The following is a 21,464-nucleotide window of genomic DNA, read 5'->3' on the forward strand; positions in this document are numbered from 1 at the left end:
AAACAAACTAAAAATCTGAAATAAACAACTTAAACATAAAAAAATAAAATAAAAACACAAAGAAAGAACAATACAGTATCCACATCTGAACCAAAGAGTAAAACAGTGAAATGTGGATTATTAAATATTAGGTCTCTCTCCTCCAAGTCTCTGTTAGTACATGACTTAATAATTGATCAACAAATCGATTTACTCTGCCTTACAGAAACCTGGTTGCAGCAGGATGATTATGTTAGTTTAAATGAATCAACACCCCCGAGTCATTCTAACTACCAGAAACCTCGAAGCACAGGCCGAGGGGGAGGTGTGGCAGCAATTTTTCACACCAGCCTGTTAATCAACCAAAGACCCAGACAGACTTTTAATTCATTTGAAAGCCTGATGCTTAGCCTCGTCCACCCCAGCTGTAAACTCAGAAACCAGTCTTACTTGTTATCATCTATCGTCCACCTGGGCCTTACACAGAGTTTCTGTCTGATTTCTCAGACTTTATATCTGATTTAGTTCTGAGCTCAGATAAAATAATTATTGTGGGTGATTTTAACATCCATGTAGATGCTAAAAATGACAGCCTCAACATGGCATTTAATCTGTTATTAGACTCAATTGGTTTCTGTCAAAATGTAAAAGAACCCACCCACCACTGTAATCACACTCTAGATCTTGTTTTAACATATGGCATAGAAACTGAACATTTAACAGTGTTTCCTGAAAACCCTCTCCTGTCTGATCATTTCCTGATAACATTTACATTTACAATAATTGATTACACAGCGGTGGAGAGTAGACTTTATCACAGTAGATGTCTTTCTGAAAGCGCTGTAACTAAGTTTAAGAATATAATCCACCCACTGTTATCATCTCCAATGCCCTGTACCAACACAGAGCAGAGCAGCTATCTGAACGCTGCCCCAACAGAAGTCGATCATCTTGTTAATAATTTCACCTCCTCACTACGTACGACTCTGGATACTGTAGCTCCTGTGAAAACTAAGGTCTCTAATCAGAAGTACCTGACTCAATTAGAACATGCTGTAGGTATTACAGGTGCTGTGCTGCAGTGGTTTGTATCATATCTATCTAATAGACTCCAATTTGTGCATGTAAATGGAGAGTCCTCTTCACACACTGAGGTTAATTATGGAGTTCCACAGGGTTCAAAAGCTTACTTCAAGGTTCCTCACAGCGTTACTGGAGGCCAAGGTAATGCCATCCAGTAACGCTGTGAGGAACCTTGGAGTCATGTTTGACCAGGACATGTCCTTCAACGCACATATTAAACAAATATGTAAGACTGCTTTCTTCCATTTGTGCAACATCTTTAAAGTTAGAAATATCCTGTCTCAGAGTGACGCTGAAAAACTAGTTCATGCATTTATTACTTCCAAGTGATGCAGGACTCGAGACTTTCACAATTAGAAGTGCGTTTATTGACAGTGCAACCACCAGGTTGGCTCCGGGGATCCAGGTAACCGTTAACAAACATCCAGTCTCCAGCACTCTTCACCCTCACAGAACACACGCTCACCACAGTCCAAGAGGGAAGGGAATAATCCAGGGAGAGGAAAAATGCGTTAGCACACAGAAGCACGACAATGAAAGCACGAGGTGGTTACTGGCTACACTAACTACAGGGAGTGCAGAATTATTAGGCAAGTTGTATTTTTGAGGAATAATTTTATTATTGAACAACAACCATGTTCTCAATGAACCCAAAAACTCATTAATATCAAAGCCGAATGTTTTTGGAAGTAGTTTTAGTTTGTTTGTAGTTTCAGCTATTTTAGGGGGATATCTGTGTGTGCAGGTGACTATTACTGTGCATAATTATTAGGCAACTTAACAAAAAACAAATATATACCCATTTCAATTATTTATTTTTTACCAGTGACACCAATATAACATCTCCACATTCACAAATATACATTTCTGACATTCAAAATCAAATCAGCGACCAATATAGCCACCTTTCTTTGCAAGGACACTCAAAAGCCTGCCATCCATGGATTCTGTCAGTGTTTTGATCTGTTCACCATCAACATTGCGTGCAGCAGCAACCACAGCCTCCCAGACACTGTTCAGAGAGGTGTACTGTTTTCCCTCCTTGTAAATCTCACATTTGATGATGGACCACAGGTTCTCAATGGGGTTCAGATCAGGTGAACAAGGAGGCCATGTCATTAGTTTTTCTTCTTTTATACCCTTTCTTGCCAGCCACGCTGTGGAGTACTTGGACGCGTGTGATGGAGCATTGTCCTGCATGAAAATCATGTTTTTCTTGAAGGATGCAGACTTCTTCCTGTACCACTGCTTGAAGAAGGTGTCTTCCAGAAACTGGCAGTAGGACTGGGAGTTGAGCTTGACTCCATCCTCAACCCGAAAAGGCCCCACAAGCTCATCTTTGATGATACCAGCCCAAACCAGTACTCCACCTCCACCTTGCTGGCGTCTGAGTGGGACTGGAGCTCTCTGCCCTTTACCAATCCAGCCACGGGCCCATCCATCTGGCCCATCAAGACTCACTCTCATTTCATCAGTCCATAAAACCTTAGAAAAACCAGTCTTGAGATATTTCTTGGCCCAGTCTTGACGTTTCAGCTTGTGTGTCTTGTTCAGTGGCGGTCGTCTTTCAGCCTTTCTTACCTTGGCCATGTCTCTGAGTATTGCACACCTTGTGCTTTTGGGCACTCCAGTGATGTTGCAGCTCTGAAATATGGCCAAACTGGTGGCAAGTGGCATCTTGGCAGCTGCACGCTTGACTTTTCTCAGTTCATGGGCAGTTATTTGGCACCTTGGTTTTTCCACACGCTTCTTGCGACCCTGTTGACTATTTTGAATGAAACGCTTGATTGGTCGATGATCACGCTTCAGAAGCTTTGCAATTTTGAGACTGCTGCATCCCTCTGCAAGATATCTCACTATTTTTGACTTTTCTGAGCCTGTCAAGTCCTTCTTTTGACCCATTTTGCCAAAGGAAAGGACGTTGCCTAATAATTATGCACACCTGATATAGGGTGTTGATGTCATTAGACCACACCCCTTCTCATTACAGAGATGCACATCACCGAATATGCTTGATTGGTAGTAGGCTTTCGAGCCTATACAGCTTGGAGTAAGACAACATGCATGAAGAGGATGATGTGGACAAAATACTCATTTGCCTAATAATTCTGCACTCCCTGTAGAGTGAGTACAATGATGCAGCAAAGACTGCAGCTCAGCCATCACCTAAAGTAGTGGCAGCAGTGATGAGGTCAGGTGTCAGTTGCAGGTGGCTAATTGTCAGCAGGGCCCTATTTCAGGAAGCCGGTTTAGTGCAAACTCTGAGTAAGTATACCCTGAGTTAACGAAAACTCTGGGTTTTCGGTTTCACAAAGCGAGTTCAGATTAATTCTGAGCGAGTTACTATGACGACACACTCCGTGAAGCTAACCTGCCCCCTAGCAGGTTAGCTTCAACTAACCCTGACTTTCTCCGCCTCTTTGTCAGAAACCTGACAGTAGGAAGTGTCAGACATGGCGTGCCCCTTCCTTGAAGAGCCAGTAGATGTTCAAGCCCAAATTCTCCGCAGAGCTCTCCGCCGGGAGAGAGTGATTAGAGCGCGTTTGGACATTTTATCATTTCCTGATGATTTCCTGTGTGAACGTTACCGTTGTTCAGCACAATCTATAATTGATTTGAATAACATCCTCAGGCCTAATATTGCTCATGTGACACATCGCGGACATCCTCTCTGTACATATTATTTGTATTGCACTTCGGTTTTTTGCAAACGGGAGCTTTCTGTATAATATTGGTGACGCTGAGCACGTTTCCAAGTCTGTCGGGCAGTCAGGAATGTTACAGTTGCACTGAAACGTCTCCTGTACTCGTTTGTGGTGTTCCCCGGTCATAGACCCACAAGATTTATCAAAGAGGGATGCCACAAAATTGCAGGTATCAGGATGAACAAAACTTAATTCATGATGTGGTGATACTTGAACTACTACTTAAATTTTACATTTATTCTCACGGTTCCCAGGCGTGATTGGCTGTATAGATGGCACTCACATTCCAATCATTGCTCCTTCAGTAAATGAAGGAGACTATGTGAACAGGAAGTCTTTCCACAGCATTAATGTGCAGGTACATAGCTCCCTGTAGCATTTCAAACTAACAAATTATTTCATTATAGTAATGGATGCTAATTTGTGTTCTCTGCACTGTGAAGATCATATGTGATGCTGCCAACATTATCACAAATGTGGAAGCCAACTGCTCAGCCTCTGTGAGTGGTGGTGGTGGAGGACCCCCACCTGTTTTTCGGGCCTCCGCTTTTTTTTCTGTTGGCTATAACGGGTCACATTTGAGCATACAGAGTAAGCAAATATGTACTTGTAATGTGCTCAGATAATTTCAATAAGTGCTTACAGAGGGGAAATTAATGTAGCCTCTAACTGCAATTGATTTACATCGGACAAACAGACCAAGCACTATGGCTCATAATACAATTACACCTTACCTGTTTGGACTATATTTTTATATTTCATCTTTACTTGCTGCCAGGAACGTTTGGGGCCTGTTGGGTTGCACCTGCGCTCACATCACATCACAAAATAAAATGTATAAAATAAAAAATAAAATATAATAAAATAACGTGTTAAATGGGTGGAAATCCCTCGATCAATGTTTAAATTAACACTCACGCATTGACTCTGTCGGCTATGTTTTGCCATGCATGCTTTTGCAGCTGAGGCTGTGTTACTTTTTTTCCGCGGAATTTGCATGTTATCGGCATATGCTGCCATCAGAATTTCGGCCTCAAGCGCTGTGAAATACACTGACCGCGCCTTCTTTCCCTCCGTCTCCATGGTGACTCGCTTAATCTGTGCTCCACTAATCAGGGCTTTATGTATCCTCGTGCGCGCATTTAACTTGGGGTTAAAGCAACTCCGCGTTGACTGAACTACTTGTTATCAGCCTTTCTGAAACCGAATATTCCGAGTTGGACAGTTCGGGGTTACTCAACCCTGAGTATCATTTTTCACTCTGAGTTTTCTAAACCGGCTTCCTGAAATAGGGCCCTGGTGTCTTGGCCAAAGGCCAGACAGAGAGAACAAAAATAAACAAAGAGAAGACCAAGAGGGAGAGAGAAGCAAAAGGACCAAACTCCAGCAGGGAGCCAGGGAGGACCATGAAACTGTAGGCCAATTGCAGCATAACTAAGGGAGGATTCAGGGTCACCTGGTCCAGCCCTAACTATATGCTTTAGCAAAAAGGAAAGTTTGAAGCCTAATCTTGAAAGTAGAGATCGTGTCTGTCTCCTGAATCCAAACTGGAAGCTGGTTCCACAGAAGAGGGGCCTGAAAACTGAAGGCTCTGCCTCCCATTCTACTTTTAAATACTCTAGGAACAACAAGTAGGCCTGCTGTGAGAGACTGGCGTAATCCATTATTGTAAATTTAAATTTAATTAGTAAATAATCAGACAAAAGAGGGTTTTTGTGGAATACTGTTAAATGTTTCTATGCCACTTGTTAATTGTGACAGTTGGTAGGACTCAGGGGTAACCTGCTGTAAGGCAGAGTGAATCCATACGTTGATCAACTATTAATTCACGTTCTAACAAGGACTTACCTAATGTTAATGATTGTTTTGTTTTGTTTTGTTTTGTTTTGTTTGTGGTTTTGACTGATCTTTTTTTGTAACTGATCCTGATCGCCAATGTTAGGGGAAGTGAATCTACATAACAGAAAGATACCCTGCATATGTTGAACACAGACACTGATCTGATTACTGGAAGATGCTTAGGAAGGCACTCATCTGTCAAGGCTGGTTAAATGTTGAAGGAACGAAGAAAAAGTGATACCACAAACAAGCACATAAACTTTGGCAAATAACAGACTAAAGTTAACAACATCTAATAAAGGCAAATGTTTAGTAGTGAAAAGGATAGAGGGGGTGATAGGGGGTCCCTGAAAAGCCTGAGACTTCGTCATCTTCTTTTTTTGGCTGTCTTCAGGGGTCACCACAGCATCCGCTGCCATCCCAGCATCCTCCTCAGTCAGACCAACTCTTTGCAAGTTCTGCACTACCAGTTTTCCTCCTTTCTTCTTGGCCAGCAGCTCCATATTTCACTTTCTCTGACCAAAATATTTGCTATCCCACCTTTGTACATGTTCAACCCATCTTCACCTCGGCTTTCTAATTTTGTCTCCAAACTCCTCAACCTGACCTGTCCCTCCAATATACTCATTTTTTTATCCTGTCGTCTCCGGTCTCTCCCAATAAAACTCCTAGCATTTCCACCGTCTTCAAACCACAGCGCTTTCATAAATGCAATGGTGTGTCTGTGATCACAAGTGGAAGAAGAGGAGAGAGAGGAAGAGAAAAGGGGGAAGGGTGTTTGCCCCCTGCAGGGCTGCTGATGGATGCAGGGCCCCCAGGGTTAAGGGGAGGGCAACAGGACCCTGAGCCAGGACACAGAATAGCAGCTACCTGCCACTCATCTAACACAAATACTGACACAAATACACATAAGGACACATGCAAAAAGTTTTATTACAGTTTTCAGCCACAATACACACATTACCTCACACACTGACCCATGTAATGTTTCAACTGAGGTTACATGTTTAACTTGTCGCTGCACACAGATGTATATCCACATGTGCGCACATCCACGGAGCAGAGGAGGCTAATGAGAGGGAGGGGAGGAAACAGAAAAACAAACTATGTGCCAACATGAAGCCTGTCAGTAGAGCAGATAATAGATGAAATGTCACTCTCTTTTTAAACTGTCATTCAGTATACTGTCACTACGAACACTGGGGGCAACCAGTGTTTTCCTACACCTAATAATTTCTGCTGCAGCACCCACTGGTGGCTTCAGTCTGTATGACATGCTTCACTGAAACCATCTTCTTTCAGTGGCTGGGGGGCTTTGGTCTAATGAGGTTTAAGGGTGTTCTTAACAAAAACTCATCAGAGCAAACCTGGACATTACTTATAATCTAAAAAAAGGAGGAATGACTCCACCTGATCTAATTAACCCGCACCTCCTCATCCAACCGCCTCACACATCAAAGCAATATAAAGTTCTCACTGGCCATTTTAAGTCTTTAAGGGCTTTCTTAAATATAACTCGGGAGGCTGTGAGGTGCGAAGGTCACATGCTGCTGTCTGCTTTGCCTTAATGAACCAATGTCTCCCTCTGCCATGAGATTAAGGCTTTAAAAGCCAGATAGTCACTGCAGTCTAGTTAAATGTTGCAGGAAAGAGAGGCTGTGGTCTTTATCAGATTTTGTTTTCTTTTTTAATTGTTTGTATTTGTATTTGGGTGTTTTTGTTTTGGTTTGTTTGTTCAATGTTTGCATCCCAGAACTGATCAACGCGAGCGTCTGCGGGGTCATCAAATCGCCTTTGTGACAAACAGGTAAAGCCCGCAGAAAAGTGTTCATCACCCTGATGCCTTATTGTAATTTACTGTATTTGTTTGGTGGTTTTAATTTTTCATGCAGTCCCTAGGGCAGCCAGGGCTCCTCCTCGCCTCTTTGTTCCTCAACAAAGTCCGGAGCGCTACTCAGGTAAAGAGATGTTTCGCATCAAGGCAAGGGAGGAAAGAGTGGGGCTGGGGGTGTGGGGGGTCGCTTTTGTTCTGTAGAAAAAGGGGGCTTGTTCTCAGTCTGCCATTTTTACCGGGGGTGTGTGAGCACTGAGCGAGAGGCTTGACACGGGAGCTTTGCGGGATGAGAGCAGAGAGAGGAGAGTCCTGTCTGTAGTCCAGCCATAGCCGAGCGGAGCTGCAGCATCGAGCCAGTGCAACAACACCGAGTAAGCTCACTCTGCAAACACACCTGAAGGCCGTAGAGGACCCACGAGGATTTATACAGCAGGAGGAATATAGTGACGGGCTGTACGTAGAAACAAGAAAGAAACTTCATCGCAGAGCTTTTCTTCTCCAAGTGCACTTTGGGTAGCTCTGTGACAGACGCGGGCAGCTATACCTTAGTGACACATTATGAGCACTAACTGCCGTTTCAACTGAGCAAGATTTTGTCGGCGAAGGTCACAGATGTAATGAAGAATGTGTCCCTTGTGCTTTTTTAAACCTGTCTGTCAGCGCATCTGACCGTTTTCTGGATCCCTTTGAAATCTTTGGACTTGGTTGCTTATTTTGTAGATTGTGTGCTCTTATTAACGGATCCTAGTAAAAATTGACTTCATCCAACATGCGACCCATCCCATCCAGGTTCAGCTGTGTGTGAGTGCTGTCCTGCTTAACCTCGACTCTTTACGCACTATTAATGTTTTTCCACGCAGCCCCGTATTAAGTCACTGAATGCACGGTATTCTTTCTTTTGCAGGTTCCTGCACTTATTTGCATTGTTCTACTACGCGCAGGTATGTCATTACTACAATTTGTCTTTAAAATACTGCAAATTATTTTAGTTGCAAAAATAAGAATTAGGTTAAAAACCGTCAGTCCAAGCGAGCGATGCGCAGCAATCATAAAGAGAGGGGGAAAGGTAACATAACATGTTGTAATACGGCAGTATCGAATGGCTCCCACGGCGCGCGGCCTGCTGACAGGTTGCTGATGAACATATTGGCCCTGGCACAAGATGCTCGGGCACAGATTGGGGGTTGAAAGATCCAACGTTTCCGTTACTTCCACTCATTCCATCACAGCGGAACGCGACGGAGAGAGAGTGCAGTGAAAGAAAAACACACATTAAGAACGAAGTTAAAGTAGTTTCATAATATTTCACACCATGATGAATGAGTAGTGGAGCTTTTATTTCAATCATACGACGTCTTTTTTTCTTCTTCTTCTGGGCATTGCGGCGCGCATTCTCCTGTATGCACAACCTGTTATCACACCGTGCGTCTTTTTGGAACCTGTTAATTTCATCTGGCAGCCGCTCTTCTGGAACTTGTTACAGTTACCCCCCACCACCACCCCAAAACACAAACAAACAAAAAACCCAAAGAAAGAAAGAAAGAAGTGAGAAAAACAAACGGACGCGTTTTCTCTCTGCGCTTCAGTCCCGTCAACGACCCGAAGCCGCGCGACCGACCTTGTAAATTTTAAATAAATAAGTAAGTAATGCCGTCTAATTTCTGACAGGTAACCAATCAGTCCCCGCCTAATTTCACGCAGCATGTAAGCGAACAGAGCAAAGTGACGGACCGCACGAGCCGCAGGTTGATCCGGATCTACCAGCTTTACAGCCGGACCAGCGGCAAACATGTACAGGTCCTGCCCAACAAGAAGATCAACGCCATGGCCGAGGATGGAGATGCGCACGGTAAGAGAAATCCAGTAACTCCTGCTGTAATAACTGCACCGACAACTCTCTAAAATCGCTTTCACACAGCGCAGAGGCCGCGGAACCTGATTTATCTGCGTTCATTTAGGTAGATTTCAGTTACTTTTAAACATTACCATAATTTGTGCTTATCAAACTATAGTCTTACAAATGAAACCTGGTTCATTCTTTTTTAAGCTTCCGAAGTATTTGACATATTTCACAATTGTTTGTTTGGTTTTGTTTCTCACTGTAATTCAACCATGTTAACAGTGAAAGGTGGGCCACTGTACTATATGGAAATTAAGAGAGAACATTAACATAGTTGCAAAATCACCTTTTGTATTTAAATGTCTGAAATTATTTTAAAAGAGTAAGATCCTTTAAACATCGCCAAGTACATTACGTGCATTATAAATGTGTCAGTTCGTTTCAATCATTAATCCCGGAGCCGTGTGTTTCTGTCTTGTCTGAAGATGCTTAAATTTCCCAAGAAAGGCAACGATATCAACATTATCTTCTTTTTTTACTCAATACTAAGTATTATTTACTTAGTATTGAGTTACTTACTTGTAGCCTCTTTGCACTCTATCTGAATTCAGTCTGTACTATTCGAGGGGAAGAGGCCTAGAAAAATTGTCCAGTTGGCTGTGGATGGTGCTGGAGGCGATCCTCTAGAGATCATGCAGATCTGGAAGAGCTATTAGAAGCCATCCTACTTATGCCTCCTGAACATTTCCTGCATAGTTCTTGCTCCCATGTCAGCCCCCACCTTTAACCCTTCTCTGTCCTGCCTCAGAATCTAATGGGCCTCATCGAGCTTTACACTCTTTGTTTTATTTCGAGTCTTCCATGGAGCTAATCTACTTATTCTTTAAGCATCAATAGTGTTTAGTGTCCTTCTTACTACTGTCTGTACAGGAGTCTAAAATGTTGCTGCTGCAGAATGTGTGTGTGTGTGTGTGTGTGTGTGTGTGTGTGTGTGTGTGTGTGTGTGTGTGTGTGTGTGTGTGTGTCCGAACTAGGATCACCTGAAGTACATTTTTGAATGAAAGAGAAAGTGAGAAAGGGGAAGTCTGTGTGCTTTCTACATTCTCTCTGCCCATCGTTCAGCTCAGCTGTAACTGCTGCTTCTCAATAGTTAATCTATTTAAAACAATGTGACTGTTGAAACATTGTTTATTTAATGTTATAGACAATCTGCTGTTGTCTTAAGGTGCTCTGAAATAATATGTGTGTGAATGTCAGAGGAATGCACTGCAAACCCAGGAGATATAGAAATACGGTGCACTATTTCAACAGGAGAATTTACTAATATTTTTTGTATTTGGGTAAAAAAGTAACATAAACATGAAAATCCTGTATTTCCTATGTCTTTCAGTACTTTTCAGGATATAGAGATAAATGTGCCGCTCTATGCATGAGGTCAGTGCTGAATTATTTGAAAAGGGAGTCTTAATGAGACTGCCAGGATCGCCTCTTTAGGTTTCAAAGGCTCAGGAGACACGTGGTTTTATCATTTTGCAAAAATTCCAACTTGCATGAATCCCCAGGAATGGTCCCATAGGCTTCCCTGTGAATGAGAGTGTGTATGCTTGGAAATACATGCAAGCGTTTTTGTGTGTGTTTTTGATTCATTTTTTCTGGTTGCATAGTCTGCAAAGTCATTTATTCAGAATTTAATGTTTACGCAAAATGTCTAACAAAAGGCACAGAAACCATCTCTGTGTTGTAGTTGCTGACTGAACTCTTTTGTCTGATCTCTGTAGCTAAACTCATTGTGGAAACAGATACTTTTGGAAGTCGAGTGCGCATCAGGGGAGCTGAGACTGACCTATACATCTGCATGAACAAGAGAGGGAAGCTCATTGGCAAGGTGAGGCTCAAAGCTGATTTCAGCCAGCTCATGCTCCAACGACTCACTAGCTGATTCTAAATGATAATGGATGGAGCAGTACAGCTCAAGAAAATACTGCTCCATCCACTGCTTTAAGCAGACCTCAAGAGAAATTTGCAGAGATCAGAGAAATAAAATCGATTTCTTTGATATAAAAGAATCAGACTTTGACCATATGACTGAAAGGGTCATGTATCCAGGGTCCAAATGGCCTAGCATGTCAGAGAACAAGTCATTTGTTTGTCACATTAAAGAAAATTATTCCATATTAGTGATGCTTTTAATCAATAACATCAGCAACAGTCATTTTTGATTTACTCGTTTTATTTCATTATTTTTTTCTGTGAATAAATCGCATTAAAAGCAAAACAAAGACTAAACCTGGAAACAGCTTCTTCCTCACACTAAATGTCAGAGTGACTATTATCCTGGTCAAAAAAAAAAATCATAAAATTAATGGCGCATTAGAAAAAATAATAATACTAATTGATTAATTCTATCAATCAAGCTAATCTATAACATTATTTTATTAAGTTCAGTGCAATCCCATTTCATTTCACATTCATATATTATACAGTAAAGATCCCACAATATTAGAGAGACAACCCTAACAACCCCATGAGCAAGCAGGAAGGAAAGTTTCCTGTAACAAAGAGAAACAGGCAGAACGAGGCTGCCTGTGGGGGTGAGGGGAAAGAGACCCATGGTTTAAAATTAATTACTAATGATTACATACAGTAGTGGTGTCCAAACACATGAAGAGTGAAAAAGAAACACTGCATCATGGGAAGCCCCAGCAGCCAAGTCCCATTGCAGCATCACCTCATCCAGCCCCGACTGCGAGCTTCATCAAAAGGAAAACCTTTAAGTGTACTCTTAAAAGTAGGGATGTCAACCCAGTCCAAACTGGGAGCTGGTTCCACTGGTTGGCTGGTTTAGGGAAAAGTTTAATAATCTGAGTTTTGATCAAACAGTGGTCAACATTATTTAATGCAACAGGACGAGCACAGAACCAAACACTTTATCAAGTCTAGTAATAGTGGGAAAGTAATTATCGACGTTTACTCAGAAAGCTTAATCACAGAGACGTGTCGATATCAATACGAGGAGTTTTTTAAAGTTGCTGTACAGAAAGATAAATCTGTGGGACAACTATGAATATGTTTTTAAAAACTGGTTAAAAGAAATTCATGGACTCATTGATAACTGAAGCTGACTTTATGTGATCCTGACTAAACTTATTTTAAAGTAAATAAGATGTCCAAGCTTTACAAAAGGCTTTTTTCATAGACAATGAATTATCTAAATATATACATTAATGTTAAACTATCATTATTGCATTTTTACAGGTAATTTATTGTCAATACAGAGTTATAATGACACTGGCACTGAAAATAGTCCAGACTGAATACACTCCCACAGTTTTGACAAAACATACGCTGTGTGGCCGGAAGTGTACACACAATTATTATAAATGTTATGGTAAATTTGCTTTTAACAGTTTCTTTGAACTGTTGATTTTCCAAAGTGGAATGAATGTACAGAACACACCTTCAATCATTTTAAAAAACAAGAATTGGGTTTGAATTTATTTGGGATTTTCTCCAATCCACACATGGCCAAAAGTAATCGTATGGACTCAAATATAGATGCACACTCACTTATGTCTTTTAATTTGACAAGGCCCAGGCCTTTTAAAATCACATTAGTGATCAGGACTGACTACAGCTGGTAGTTTCTCTTTGCAACATAAAAATAACTTGCTTGAGAGCAACGCTTGTAACAATGTGTCTAAGGAGCTCAGTGAAGATTTGCACAAAGTGGGAGGGTCTCTTGGAGCCATTTCTAAACAGTTGCAGATTCCATGATCATCTGTTCAAGCAGTTATATGTAATTAGTGATTTAGATGTGTCATCTTTCTGGAAGTCCCAGGAGAAACCCAAACTTTTGTCCTCAGATAGAAAAGAATTTGCCCAGGATATTCAGGAACAACCAGGACTCAAGCCTGCCATAAGTGAAAGCTGCTGCAATGCCAGCATCACCGCCCATAATGAAACCAGCTTTACATTGCCATGGACGGAGACTGTGACAACACCTTCAAGCTTAACTTGAAGCAGGATTCACTGGGGCTGTTTTATTGCCAGTGATACTGGTACGTGGCACAAAATGGGTGAAATAAAGGAGAAAGAGGATTACCTCCTAATTCTTTAACTTTACATCATATCGACAGATGTTGGAAACTCAGACACAGCTGGGTGTTCCAACAGGACAATGATCCCAAACACACATAAAAACTGGTTTTGGAATAAATAAACTAGGCTGACATTAACATGGGCTATACATGGGCATGTGGACTATACTTAAAAGTCAGGTTCATACCAGTAAACCAGCCAGATAAGAAAAGTGGTCAAATATCCAACCAGAATTATGTTAGAAGCTTGCTGATGGGTATCAAAAGCATTTTGGTCCTATTCCAGGAAACAGGTTTAGCTAACGACCCGAGATGAGGGGAATTCTGGGTTCTCAGTTCCAGAACGAGAGTTAACTTTAACCCTGAGTCACTTACCAGGGTAACAGACGCTGCGACGTAACCTGCTCGCGGGCAGGTTCTCTTCTACGAACCGAGTTTCTCTCTGACTCCTCCCCTCCTGCTGCACCTGCACCAGCTGGTGTGAAGTTGAGACTGAAGTGATTTCAAAACTTTAAAACTGAACTAAATGTATTAAAGTGAGTTTTTAGTAGACTGATTAGAACACAGATCTGGCGGTGGTACATGCCGTGTAGGGGCCTGTCCTTCCACGATGGTTCCTCCTCTAACTCCTCTTCTTTCTGGGGTCTTGGGAGGTGTCAGTAACTTCTTTGTCCTGCTTTGGCCAGTTTATTACCCCAGCAGGGTATCTGATGACCAGCAGTCAGTGTTGATTGCCCAGATTGTTTTCTTCCCATTCAGCTGACTCCTCAGGACTTGCCTGACTCTCTGCAGGTTTTTGGTGGTTGTGGCTTTCCTCTTCATGGTTTCCATTTCCCCGTGGGATTCCCAGCTACTTGTAGCTGTCCTCAGTGTATGCTTTCTGGTAGTGCAATCCACTCAGTTCTGATTACCTTCCCTCTCCTTGTTGTTCTCCGATCCGAATGACATTCCGATGTTGTTGCTGTAGATCCTAGTTTGATCCATACAGCTTGATGTCATTCATGTAGAGAAGGCAGCTAACGATTGCACCATTCCATAGTCAGTATCCATAATGATCTCACTGAGGCAGAACAGGCCTATGCAGAACAGCAGTGGGGACAGGGCTCCTCCTTTGTAAATCCTGCACTTGATGGTGACCTGTGCAATTGTCTTGAACTTGGCCTGTAGTGTTGTTCACCACATTGAATTCCTGATGAAGGTTCTTAGGGCCCTGTTGGTCTTGTACAGTTCAAGCCATTCCAGGATCCCCGTGTCAGGGATTGAATCAAAGGCTTTCTTGTAGTAAATCTCGGTGGTGCAGCGACTGGTCTTCTCTGCTCTGTCTTGATGAGTCAGCTGAATTGGAAAAGCAACAACCGGGCAATCAGCACCAATGCCCTGATGGTCATCAGATACTTTGCTGGAATAATAAGCTGGTCAGAGGAAGCGATAGCACCCTGTGACATTAAGACAAGAAAGCTCCTTACCATGCAAGGAGGGTTTCTCCCCAAGTCCATCACCCTGAGGCTGTACATTAAGTGGAAGGAAGGAGGTCGAGGACTAGTGAGTGTCAAAACCACTAGGATAAAACAACAAAGACCAATGAGTACACCAGGAAGATGGCCACAACTGATCGTGTGCTTAGTGAATATGTCAGGCAGCAAAAACCAGAGAAAGAAGAGAAGCAAGAACAGGAACCATCATAGAAGGACGAGCCCCTGCACGGCACGTGCTACTGGCTGATACCGAAACATGCTACTAATGGCTGAAGAAAGCTGGACTGAAAGACAGCACAGAGGCACGAATCAAAACAGCACAAGAACGAACTGTAAGCACAAGATCTATAGACGCTGGACCCTAACTCACCAGACAAGAGCCCAGGAGCAGGCTGTGCAGATACCCCGGAGACAATCCAGCACACAACCACAGGATGCAAGACGCTAGCACACAGGGCATATACGCATAACCCAGTGGCCGGTATAGTAGACAGGAACATCTGGGTTCTTTTTTTTCCTGATTCTGAAGGACATGGTGTTCATCTGCTCATGTTTTGCAGATATTTTTACATGTGCCACTTCTTCTTTTATCCTCCACTTGTCCAGTTTCTTCAACTATTTCTTCACACCATGCTGAGATATGCCAACATTTCACTTAATAGCTCTTTGGGAATCATCTTGTTGGTGCACAACTATTACTTTATGGTTCTTAAATTGTTATCTTTGGCATTTAGATTCAACAAAAGACATGGAAACAAACTATGTGTTTTTGTAAATGGTTGCTAGTAACAACATGCTTAAAGATACAACTGAAAAACTGGTTCTTTTTGAAGCTGGCCGTTATTTGTAGATACAACGCTGGTTTAGCCTTTTTTATGCTCGTATTATTCATAGGTCAGTGTTAGGTGGCCTAACAGACAGACTGAAAATGACTGAAGAAGACCTTCGGAAAGCCCATAGAGTTATTACTAAGGACCACTTTTAAAAGTTACAAAAGTCTGGCTCTTTGGAAGGGTTAGAAATAAAGAAATGCGGGCTGGCTCAGGACTCTTCCACAATACTGCATTTAACGTTGTCATGTGAGATGTGTCTTAGTGGGTGACTGCCTGACCTCTCTCACTGTGATGGCTAATAAACAGAGCTGCCAGCCTTTCTGTAACCCTACCACACACACACACGCTCCACCCACCCAGCACCCTACCTTGAACACCATCTGCCCCAAGCTACCGGCCCAGTCACCACCTACCTCACCCGCAGTATATGTGTGCGTGCATATGCGTGTGTGTGCTTGTGTTGAAGAATTGACAGAAAGTGTGTGTTTTCAGTGTGTGTACAGGAGTGTGCCAGGACTATTTTTAACACACTCTGTACAGTAGGCCAGGACTGCGTGCTAGTGCAGTTTCAGAGAACTACACTGTACACTTTGTCTCATCTTTTTTTACTTTATGATGTTACCAACTGGACATCACACGTTCATCCATACGTCACCCATCTTTCATAGCCTGCCTTTTATTGTCGTAAAGACCTGATGTAACCTGGAACTTAAATTCAATGGGATTCACTGAACTCTGCAGACCTGGGGGTGATGTGTGTTTAAGCATCTACTGATTGTTATTCTGGCTGACCAGAGCTGTTAAATTTAACCACAAATGCAACAGGAAGTCAAACCTGGAATGAAAGTGACACTTAGGGTCTGATTAAGGCTTCATGACAGGAAGGTGTGCGCTGCTGCAACTGACCCACAAGGGTTGCTGGAGGTCTGTTGAAGGGGGAGAATAGTGATCTTCCTCTGTTTGATTTGTAATGACTGTAGCATACGCTGCACATTTGAGGGGAAGGTTTTCATTCTGCAAATCTTTAACATCTTTTGTGAATATCCTCTTTTTTCTGTCATTTGTGATTTTGCAGAAAAACGGACAAGGCCGTGACTGTATCTTCACCGAAATCGTTCTGGAGAACAACTACACGGCGCTGAAGAACGTCCGTTATGAGGGCTGGTACATGGCTTTCACTCGTCGGGGGCGTCCACGGAAGGGCTCACGGACACGCCAGCACCAACGTGAAGTCCACTTCATGAAGAGGCTGCCAAAGGGGCACCAGCCCACCCATCCGAGCCACCACCGGCCTTTTGACTTCATCCACTACCCTTTCAGTCAAAGGACTAAGCGTACGTGATACCCGTCAGAGAATAAAACGGAAAAGTCAGAGAAAAAGGAGAACCTGACTGGATTTCTCTTCTCTCCCCAAAAACCTCTGGAGACAGTTTTATACTGATAAATATGATACCTTGATGAGTAGTTTATTTTTTGTAAAGTAAAAAAAGCCACACAAAGACAAAAAACATATATTTTTGTACTCCGGATTTTTAGTACTGACTTGTATAAAAAAGTAAAGGAAAAGAAAAGTTTGTTTTTAATCCTCATGACTCAGTGTTTGACTTTTTGAGGATATCGTTTTAGTAGAGTGCCCTGTGTTGATTATTGTTCGTTGTTTTTATCAGTGGAGTCACTTCTTGGACTCTTGCCTGCTGCTCAAGGAGACTTGAAGGACCCTGATTGACCTCACTGCCAGGGAACGCTATATTCAGACACACAAACTGTCTCGTAGTGTACAGGAGGCAACAAGGACTATAATCAGAATTATTTGTTGGTAACACTGCAGTCCACACTTTTTGCTGGGCGCTGCGTCCTGACTGGGATTGCTCATTATCTCGCTCACACAGTTCAACCAAACAGACATTCACTAGCATTGAATGGAACAACATGGCAGCTATACTTGATATTCACAGGCTTGTGTTCTGACTGTTTTGTCTCGATGTGTACAAAATGCATTGAAGTGTAAGTGTAATCCACGGACACATCCCCTAACCCTTTGTCTTCTCGTTGCTCGCTGAATGTCTGTTTTTATACATATATAAATATATTTTTATTTGAGGATGTGTAAAATAATTTTACGGATGATTTATTTATTTAAAACGTGTAATAAATGCACATTAGAATACCGAAGCTCGTGTTTGGTACGTGCTTGCTTGGGATCCATTTGTGAAACTTCGGAAAGTCAGACATGTTGCTGACTGGCCTCATCCCCCTACAGCCACACACTGTAATGAGTAATGAAGCTGACCGATTGCAGAGTGTGTGCGAGTGGTGTCTTCCAATGTCTCCGTACGTATGGCATTAGAGTTCACTGGTTGATGAGGATAACACCAATTTGCCTTCACAGGAAGCAGAACTCCTCTGTTTTGTACCTGCTTGCATGTTGCACAGTGCTTTCCTCCACTTATTAGAATACAAAATGACAGAAGCTCTGTACATCCCCATAGTCGTCCTGTCTATGTTTATTCTATTTTATTTTCCTTAAGCAAAACACGTAGATAAGTCAAATAATAGACCGATAAGTCATACCCAAGTAACACACTCTACTGTAGCGAGGGTAACATTGCTGCTCATGTTGGGTAAACATCACAGTTTGGCTCATTCTGCTGGTCTGTAGGTGTATTTCATTTCCTTTTCTTATTCATTTCCAGACATCTTACAGGAGAAAGAGCTTGAGGAGGTTTTTTGGGGACTGGGAAACTTATGGCCCTGGTTGAGTTGAAGGAGTAAGCCACGACAGCTCACTTTCAATAACTAGAACCAAAAAGATTCAGTTTCTCTTCACCCATCTCCCCCACCCACCCTGGATATCACTTAGCCTCCCCACATTATACTGTTATGGTTTGGCAGAACTGTGGAGAGGTTTTGTTTCTCTCTGTCTTCCACGTCTTTGTTAATTACTCTTAGGTGAAATGGTTGGGCTCATTTACACCTCAGCCTTCTAGGGCGGAGCCATCCTTCCTACACCTTTCTGCATTAAGTAGCAAGTATATGAAGGTCATGTAGTGCCGCCAGACTGTCCCTGCAAACACGTTAATGCTTAAGCATCCTTTTAATCTGTTTTGAATAAATTAGTGAGCTTAATTTGTGCATCTCTAGTACGTGTCTTTATCCCTGCAGCAGCATTGCAACCACAAAAACAACTCTTTATTTCAGTTGAAATAGGGTGGTATTTTCCAGATTTGCACAGTTTCAATGAAAAAATGTCTTCTCACAACAAAAGTATCCATCAGTACTTGACAAAAAAGTCAATAAATAGAAATAAATAACGTAAGGTTTGAGTAAAGATCAGAGCTGCCACCAGTTGAAGTGCACATTTTAGAATCTTGATAACAAACAGAAGTAATGAAAAATATTCAAAATGGGCCCCACCTGCACCCTCAAACACACACACACACACACACACACACACACACACACACACACACACACACACACACACACACACACACACACACACACAAACACACACACACACACACACACACGCAAAGTAATTGATTTGTTAGATTGTAATATTAAGTCATGCAGATTTTCAGCTTTTATTCAACAGCTTTAACAAAACTGTTGTGCAGGGATTACTGACGATTCTATTCAAATTATTTTCAGAGGCTCAGTATTTGGCTGAAGAGCTCAATAATGATGTTTTCACGGAGCAAAAGATTAAGAACCACATCTGGGTGCAGTTCCCCCCTCCAGGGGCGGGGGCACCTAGACCCGGTTTGTAGAGTACGCTTGGGGAGTGTGATTGTGTGTACAGCGTCTCTTTATGTCTGTCTCCACGTTGGTTGAGTGTGGAGTGAGTGCATATGAGAGCATGAGGGTGGGAATGGATGTTTGTGTCTGTGTGTGCCTGTATGTCTGTGTCTATATGTCAGGTTGGGTATCAGACGCCACCTCTCTGGGGACATCTCAGGCCCTCCAAGGTATGGAGGCCTATCTCCCCCTACCACCACTTCCCCTGCCAGTGTCGGACTCCCTCAGACATCGGTGCGTTGGTGGTTCTTTGTGTCTGGGTATGGGCGTCCAGGTACACACCGGCTCACTCCTTGGCGGCCGCTTATCGGGGCCTGGAGCCTGGGGCTCGCTCGGGCCACTTCGGAGGTGGGGTGCCCCCGGCCTCTCGGCCTGGGGCTCGGTCACTCAGGCGCAGCTGGCTGCCGGCGGAGCTCACGGGCGCGTCACTGCAACTCCCCCTGGCTTCTGCTCCGCGGCTGCTGAGTGAGCCCTCATCTGGGACTCTCCTCAGCTCTTACTGGAACAGTGGCGCAGCTGCCCCTCTGTTGGTCTTCCTTGGTCTCTTGTGTTCTGGGGGCCTCTGGATGTCTGGAGTTTTGATCTCCTCCACACCTGCTTCATGCCCTGGAGGACGGGGCTGTGGCCCCCCCACACCCTCTAACAGATCATTACATGAAGGAACCTTTTAAAAAAACAAGCGCGTCCATGCTCACAGGTGTACACACGGGTGATCACACCCACAAACTACACCCTTTTTGGCTCCTACCTCAAAGCACACTGTGTTCTGTTGATCTTATGTGCTGCACAATAATGTTTAACATTTAGTATTTACTGTCATATTCCCATATATCATTGTGATGCTGTTTATTCTATTACTCTTGTTCTCTTCTGCTTGCTTTCTTTTTTCTTTCTCAGCAGGTGATCCAGGTGATTGATATACGCATTTTTTTTTCTCTGCCCGTTCTGTTGGTTTTTGTCTTTTGCCCTTCTCCCCCGTCCCTCTTCTCAGCTGTTTCTCTTTCCCTCTTTCTTTCTCCCCTTCTTTCCCCCAGTCAAGTCTGTCCCGTATTCAGTAAGTGAAAATAAAATAAACAATAAAAGGTGAATCAAATGGACCATTACGGCAAGGCTGGGATGGTCAGTTTGGTAAAGTAAATCCGTTGGGCATCTTTCTTTGCCTTTAGACAACAATTCTGATGCAACAGAGCCAAACGGGACAGGCAAAAAAAAAAAAAAAAAAAAAAAAAGAACCACATCATACTGCAAAAGCAAAGCAGAGAGACATACGACAAAAGATCTTGTAAAGATCTGACATATTAAACTTGAGACTTTAGCTAGTAAGTAACTGGAGGTTGTTAATCAGTTTCAGGTGTTTTGATGTTAATGACATTAACAACAGTTACAGTGGAGGGGCAACAATGACACAACCCCCAAACAGGAAGGCCACTGACAGTTTTTTCCTCCTCATCTTTTCTGACGGTTTGTTTTTTTCCACTGATTTTACTTGGCAATGGTCAGGTCACCACTAGCTGCATAAAGCCATACTCTACAGAGGTTTCACAGGTAGTCCAACTCCTCCAGGATGGTACATCGATACATGTCAGAAAGTTTACTGTCTCCCATGACACCTTTGCAAGGCCATGGGAAATATGGGTGCTGGGGATGCTGCAGCGCCCTCTGTTGCAAGAGGCACACATCACAGCACCTCCGGCCAAACGTAACAAAACAGATAAATATGTTGAAACACTTTAAATGCTATTCTTGTCATACAAGAAATGTGTGATTTAGAAAGTTGTGTTAAATAAGAAAAGATACTTTTTTTTTCGTAATTAGCACTGTGTTCAAATGACATCACATAGTCACCAATAAAATAGAAGTGGTGCATTTTTTCCAAGTCACGTTTGGAGCAGTGGGATGCAGGATGCTGTGGTAGCCATGCTGGTCAGGTCTGTCTTCAGTTTTAACTAAATCCCCAACAGTGTCACCAGCAAAGCCCGCC

At 42.8% G+C, this 21,464-nt stretch overlaps 1 protein-coding gene across 1 annotated transcript; it reads left to right on the top strand.

The window, feature by feature from the left end:
• Positions 1-7,682: 7,682 nt before the first annotated feature.
• On the top strand, positions 7,683-17,837 carry fgf8a (fibroblast growth factor 8a). Its single transcript, XM_085295928.1, has 5 exons — positions 7,683-8,241; positions 8,345-8,381; positions 9,109-9,289; positions 11,059-11,165; positions 16,761-17,837. The coding sequence occupies exons 1-5, from the start codon at positions 8,210-8,212 to the stop codon at positions 17,025-17,027; spliced, it is 624 nt and encodes a 207-aa protein (XP_085152054.1). The 5' UTR covers positions 7,683-8,209; the 3' UTR covers positions 17,028-17,837.
• Positions 17,838-21,464: the final 3,627 nt, after the last annotated feature.

The sequence above is a fragment of the Mchenga conophoros genome, linkage group LG13 (assembly GCF_057382185.1).
Source record: "Mchenga conophoros isolate Kocher_MC1m ecotype Shallow Benthic linkage group LG13, M_conophoros_male_GT1.1, whole genome shotgun sequence".
In the NCBI taxonomy this organism is placed as follows: Eukaryota; Metazoa; Chordata; class Actinopteri; order Cichliformes; family Cichlidae; genus Mchenga; species Mchenga conophoros.

What these genes read in the sequence shown, in the direction of transcription:
- fgf8a (XM_085295928.1), top strand. Translation starts at nt 8,210, where the DNA reads ATGCGACCCATCCCATCCAGGTTCAGCTGTGT. An exon ending in CCATCCAGGTTCAGCTGTGT is followed by an intron (nt 8,242 to 8,344) that starts GTGAGTGCTGTC and finishes TTTCTTTTGCAG; the next exon opens with GTTCCTGCACTTATTTGCAT. An exon ending in CGAGGATGGAGATGCGCACG is followed by an intron (nt 9,290 to 11,058) that starts GTAAGAGAAATC and finishes TGATCTCTGTAG; the next exon opens with CTAAACTCATTGTGGAAACA.